Source organism: Pelmatolapia mariae, linkage group LG18 (genome assembly GCF_036321145.2).
Source record: "Pelmatolapia mariae isolate MD_Pm_ZW linkage group LG18, Pm_UMD_F_2, whole genome shotgun sequence".
In the NCBI taxonomy this organism is placed as follows: domain Eukaryota; kingdom Metazoa; phylum Chordata; class Actinopteri; order Cichliformes; family Cichlidae; genus Pelmatolapia; species Pelmatolapia mariae.
The window spans coordinates 27,576,959-27,582,958 of record NC_086243.1 but is presented as its reverse complement, the minus strand read 5'-3'; the positions used below and the strand labels follow the sequence as shown (position 1 = coordinate 27,582,958).

Below are 6,000 nucleotides of genomic sequence, written 5' to 3'. Positions count from 1 at the left end.
GATTCTGTTTCTTTCTGTGTCCTGGGAGTACTAGCCAGAGCACGACTGTTTATTTAGAGGCTTATACTGCCATCTTGTGGCAGTAGTGAAGACTGACAGGCTCACTTGTTTCATTCATATAGTACCATTTCACAATAGTTCATCCCAAACTGTCTTATAATGGGAGGCAAAGACTGTGTAATATTAGAGAGGAAACACCAAGTTCACAATCCCCTATTAGCAGAACTTCCTTTTCTGGAGGGTCGTCTGGTAGAACAAGGACTAAGAGAGACACAGGCATGTTTCACTGGTTTGGGAGTTCATTGAGAAACCATGAACAACAAACACGAGAGCAAACTCCTTGCCTTTGAATACAAATGTCTATTGTAACAGTTGCAACAACAATTTTAAGGAAAAACAAAATTCAGTTAACATTAGCTTGTAAGGTTGCAGGTACAGGTAATAGGCACCAGTCTGTCTAGTTTGCTGTGTGCAGATGGGATGTGTCAGTATGCCTCAAGGTAATTTGTGAGCCACAGATGCTAGTTTATGATAAATCACAATCTTTCATTACATTAAATAATACATCAGAAATCAACACTTAAGAACATTTATTCTAGAGTTAAACGGCAGTCAATACATCTTGTCTTTTTGGTTTTGATGAATTAATAAGTTGACTTTAGTGTGTGCAGCAGGAAAAGTAACTTTAATTTTAATAGACATGAGACAAAGTCTGCAGCAACATCTCCCTGTGACAACTGGATCGTCTCGTGACATCAAAGTACCTCAGTGTGACAGAAGGACTGGATCTACATCGTGTCAAGCATTCAGGATGCGCTTTTTAAGTTTTATACAAATAAACCTTTTTCAAATTTTACCAACTTTAATGATGAAAACAGAAAACTTACAAGCATTTACATGACACTATGGCGTATTAACACAAAATTATAGCTATACCTTGAGGGTAAAGAGGATCCTGTTCTACCTGTTGTGATAAATTACAGTCTTTAAATGTTTAAAATAGTGAATCATTAATCAACACATTTAACAGGTCAGACATGATTATCACACAGTTTTATGGCAGTCGTGACTTTGCTTTTTGTTATTCATTGTCTAGTTTGAAACTATAACTTGGCCCTATTCTGTGCAGCATCAGAGCTCAGATGATTTCTGAGGAAATCTTGGATCTTCTTCCACATGTGGACCTCAGCTGCTGCGTGGGACTTGGGTTCACCTCCCCACAAGACTGGCTTGCCTAAAACCCCATGGAAGCTGGAAGGGCAGTAGGGTCCATAAGGTGGCTCTAAGTAGTGTCCAGCTCCAGGGTATGACACACTCTCAAACTTCTCCTTCCTGTGACGCTTCAGTCTCTCCACCATCTCATCCACGTAAGCCTTGCTGTCCCAGTTAAGGTCACCCTCAGAGGCCACAAAGAGGAAATATCCTTTGGCTCGTTCAATGGGAATCAGGCTGCCCTTGTTCTCCTCTGCCAGAGGATTGTTTAAAACGTATTTGGTGTTGAAGGCCCCTGACTCAGTGGGAATCACTTTCTTTAAATCAAACATTAATGCAGAATGTATTTGTCTTTTCTTATAGTAGAGAGGCAAAGCTACATTGGCAGAGCAGCCATTGATCCACACTGTGGCCTCAACATCTGGTAGGTAAGAAGCAACTGATAAGGCAAGATCTCCACTTTTGGAAAGGGATATTACACCAACTTTTTTACTGGAACCCTGTGGAAAAACATGTCAATGAACAGCCATCAAAGTTGTCTTCAACAACTATGAGTCTTCCAGAATAAATGAACTCACCTTAGTTTGTTTTTTTAGAAACTCGACTGCTTCTTCCAAATAATCCAGGTGGATCTCCTTAACGTTTTTAGGCAGGTCATCGTGGCCATACAGGGCAACAGTCAGAACCAAAAATCCTCTGCTTGCCAACAGAGAGGCTCTTTTCTCTGACAGACCTCCACCAAAAGTGTACAAATCTAACACAGCTGGGAAGGGACCCCTGCCTGGAATGAAACATACATGCAAAACAAGCATATTTTTTGTATGGAGCTAAACTTATGAGTAACTGTAACTAGGACATTTTCAAGTATGTACATTTTTGTCTAAACGATGGTCAAATATCATTGGGCATAAAAACCGGGTCCAAAACTAACAACATCAAATTGCATCAAATAACACCCTAATTATAAATCAATTTACCTAACTCAGTGACAGTGATACTGACAAACCTGGAGGAGTAAACAGGACTCCTCGAATGTTCCCCTCTTTGACGGGGACCCGAATGACCCCATCTCCCATTAGAATCCTCTCATTAGTCGCCTCTGCCAGAATCCGGCCCTCACCTGCCTCCTCGTGCACTGAGAACTTTACCATGTAAGGATTAAGGGCATTTATCTTCTGAAGTCTTTTATGCAAAGAGTCCGGTGTCATCGACCAAAGCAGACCCATCGGTTCAACCCCAACGTAGCTCCCACTGAGTGAGGGGTCTCTCTTCACATCAATCTCCCCGCTGCCATCGGCTCTGTAGGTGGCCGCAGAGCTGAACACAGTTCCCTTGTCGTCGGTTGAGCTGGCTCTCAGGGAGACCACCTGCCTTGACCTCAGCCCGGCCACCTTCACCTGAATGGGCTCATCAAACAGACACCTGGCACTCGGGAGCAGCCTCAGCCTGACTTGGGAAGCCATGTCTTCAGCAACTTTCCTTTAAGTTATACGTTTAGACTTTGCCCTATAGAGAAATAAACGAAATAGTGCTACTGCACACGTTATTTTTATTACTCTAAGAGGTGCTGTGAACTTTAGCTTTTTAGAGTACACACTAGCCTTGTGGTAAAGTTAAAGAGTCCTATTGTATTTCACTCCAACTCTAGCATCCAAAGTGGATGTAAACGACAATGTGATATACGTCTTCCAGCTTTGTTTGGCTCAACAGAACTGTCAAGTTTCAAGGGTCCTGTGCGCTTTTATTTTGATGCCTTCCTTCCTACTTCCCTAACCCTGCAGTAACAGTACTACAGAAGCATTAGCGCTAGCTAAAAATCTTCTCTTCCCCCCACCAAGGGTAAAAGAGCAGCAAATATTTTTACATTTCTGTAAAAGCCTGAAGCCTCACCACCGACACTTTTGTCGAGGATTAAGGGCGTCCACGGAAGACAGAGTACAAAAAAAGCTTCGTAAAGACTTTAGCTTCACTCGTTAGAACATTTAAACATTATACATACGACTTAAGCCTGAGAACAAAAGCTTTGCCTGACGCATAACTTTCCAAATGTGGAGGCATACACTCACGAAATCTCCCACCACTACTGGAAAACCAGCAAAAAGTGTGCAGAGAGCCACGACAAATTCGAGTGCTTATCAAAACAGGAAGTTATCACCAATCCCTTCACAATAAGAGCCTGAAATGCAAACAAACGCAGAGCTGCTCAGTACCGATTATTGTTGGAGGTAGTTAACAGTATGTCAGGTTTTGTTCCCGGCTTCCTGTTTAATTCGTCTTCTTGCCAAAGTTACTTTGAGGTGACTAGCTTTGTTGAATTTCATGGTCAGTTATAATATTTTTTTTAATTTTTTTTTTATAAAACGGGCTCTGGGACGAAGGGGGTAAGGTCAAGAACAGGTCCAGGATCACACAACAAACACTCAATAATAGATCACAGATAAAAGACCACCCCCACAGGACTACTGGTAGTGGCCATGTCCTTTCCCCAACATTTATATTCAGTTCACTTAGTAATAATCTCCAACAGGTGCTCTCCAGGTACTCTATCTTCCCCCCACAGCGAAGCAACATGAAGTTTGGGATAGATGGTGCTCTAAATTGGTTGTAGATGTGATTCTGTGTCTTTTTGTGCTTTAATATCAGGAATTATTTTGTCTAATTAAATACGGACTGGCGGCTTGTCTGGGGTGTACCCTGCCTCTCTCTAAATGTCAGACAGGATAGTCTCCAGCCCCCTTAATTACCCTGAATTGGGTAAGTGGTTAAGAAAAATTTAGGGATATTTTGGCTGGGGATCGTAAGGATATTTATAAACTGAAGGAGTAAGTTTAATATTAATAATATAAATTTACCACATTTGACAGATGTACAGATAAGAGCTAGAAGCTCCATTAACAGAAAAAGAATTAACCATGCAATATATCTTATGCCAAACAATATAGTGCCAGGGCTGGATGGCTTCCCGGCTGAGTTCTATAAGCATTTCTGGGATATGCTCAGCCCAATATATTTAAAATTTATCCAAGGAATAAAACAAACTGGTATTATTCCCTGTGATTTAAACACAGCTGCTATCACAGTTCTTCTTAAACCTTGCAGGGATCCCACTGTCACATCTAGTTATTGATCACTATCACTAATGAATACAGATATGAAAATTATAACCAAGGCAGTAACAATCAGAATTGAGAAAGTCATCTCATCCATAATTCACCCGGATTAAACTGGTTTTATCAAACACAGACACTCCCCAAACAATACACCTAGACTTTTTAATTTAACGGCTTCAACAGGAAGCCGTCAGGAAAAGCTTTGTAAAGACTTGTGTGCAGAGAGCCACGACAAACTGGAGTGCTTACCAAAACAGAAAGTTACCACTGATCCCTTTGCAATAAGAACCTGAGTTGCAAACAAATGCAGAGCTGCTGGATATGTTTTTTTTTTTTTAAATAATCTCTCTTTTGAATTTAACCTTTTGGATTTAATGTCAACTTAAATACAGTTTCAGTCAGTGGCAGACCTGTAATATTTGACCTGTGCTGGTAAATGAGTATAATAGTATTTGCCAGTGTGGCAAGCATGTCCCCTTTTACTTAGAGGTTAACTCTAATGGAGCCAATGTTGCTATGTGAACTTTGCTCCAGATACCATTCCTGCTATCCAGAAAGTACCTCATGAAAAGCTATTTGTGTACACGCAGAACACCCCAAACAACGCGTAACAACTGTGCAATCCTCTATGCTGTTACATGCTGGGGGAATAGATTGAGGGTTACTGATGCTAACAGACTCAATAAACTGATATCGCAATAAAAACATGGATCAGGTGACGTCATCCTCAATATAATATATTCACATATTGCACCGCAATAAAGAATATACTTGTACCTTAAAAAATAAAAGCTAGAAAAACACATTTGTTAATTACAGGTCATCTATTTCTCAAATTTTCATGCCCTTTTCATGACAGATGGGTTTTTTCCTTTTCCTTTTTTTATTGTCACTGGCGCTTCTCCTGAGAATATCTGATAAACAACACGAGGCAGGTTCAGTATAACCAAAACCCCAGACTCACAGTAAACATCATGTCAGTCATATAAGTAGGGCTGGAAAGAAAATTGGCCCAGGCATTTTTACTAGAGATGACCCACCAGGTATTATAGGAAAAGCCATAAATCCTTTGAATAAAATCAAATGCTGTTGCTACAGTGATGTACATATATTATCTTCTTTGTATATATGTATGATTTCTATACATTTGACATCAGATGACCACTTTGGCTGTAAGATTCTGATAATTATTTATTAAAAGCTAGATATTTTAAATGAGAATAAGAAAGAAAAGTATTTCTTTGTGCCCCCCCTTTCCCATTTAATGCTCTACCTGGACCCCTGGCAAAACTTTGCTAGATCCACCCTTGCGCAGTTACCAGCTGTCAGCTCAGAGAGAAAAGGATCCTGGTGTTATTTGTCTCTCAGAAACAGTTCATAACTTCCCTTCAACTCATTCGTGTCACCTAAAAGGTAAACCTTTTTCTCCATCACCTGTTCAGCTCTGATGATTCAGTAAGGACATCTCCTGGTTTCATCATCATGTTTCCCTCTCACCACATATCCAAACCGATATCATGATGACCAGCAGCTTTTACAGCTGTGGCTCCAGCAAACATCAGCTGATACTAGAAAGTAATATTAGATAAATTCTAACAACAGCTTATCAAGTTTAAACGTGCTGCTGTTGTTTAGTGCGACATCCGCTGGTTTCCTCTTTCTGGCGCAAAGTGGGCGA

At 40.5% G+C, this 6,000-nt stretch overlaps 1 protein-coding gene across 2 annotated transcripts; it reads right to left on the bottom strand.

Annotated features, from left to right (window-relative positions):
• Nucleotides 1-356: 356 nt before the first annotated feature.
• LOC134616772 (acyl-coenzyme A thioesterase 5-like) lies at nucleotides 357-3,346 on the bottom strand. 2 transcript variants are annotated; one of them, XM_063461769.1, is made up of 4 exons: nucleotides 3,279-3,346; nucleotides 2,219-2,718; nucleotides 1,791-1,993; nucleotides 357-1,712 (listed from the first exon to the last, which is right to left on the bottom strand). In XM_063461769.1, exons 2-4 carry the CDS (start codon nucleotides 2,673-2,675, stop codon nucleotides 1,104-1,106), a joined length of 1,269 nt encoding a protein of 422 aa, XP_063317839.1. In that variant the 5' UTR covers nucleotides 2,676-2,718; nucleotides 3,279-3,346; the 3' UTR covers nucleotides 357-1,103. The 2 variants fall into 2 exon arrangements, with proteins under 2 accessions (XP_063317839.1, XP_063317838.1); XM_063461768.1 differs by having other exon boundaries at nucleotides 2,219-3,340.
• Nucleotides 3,347-6,000: the final 2,654 nt, after the last annotated feature.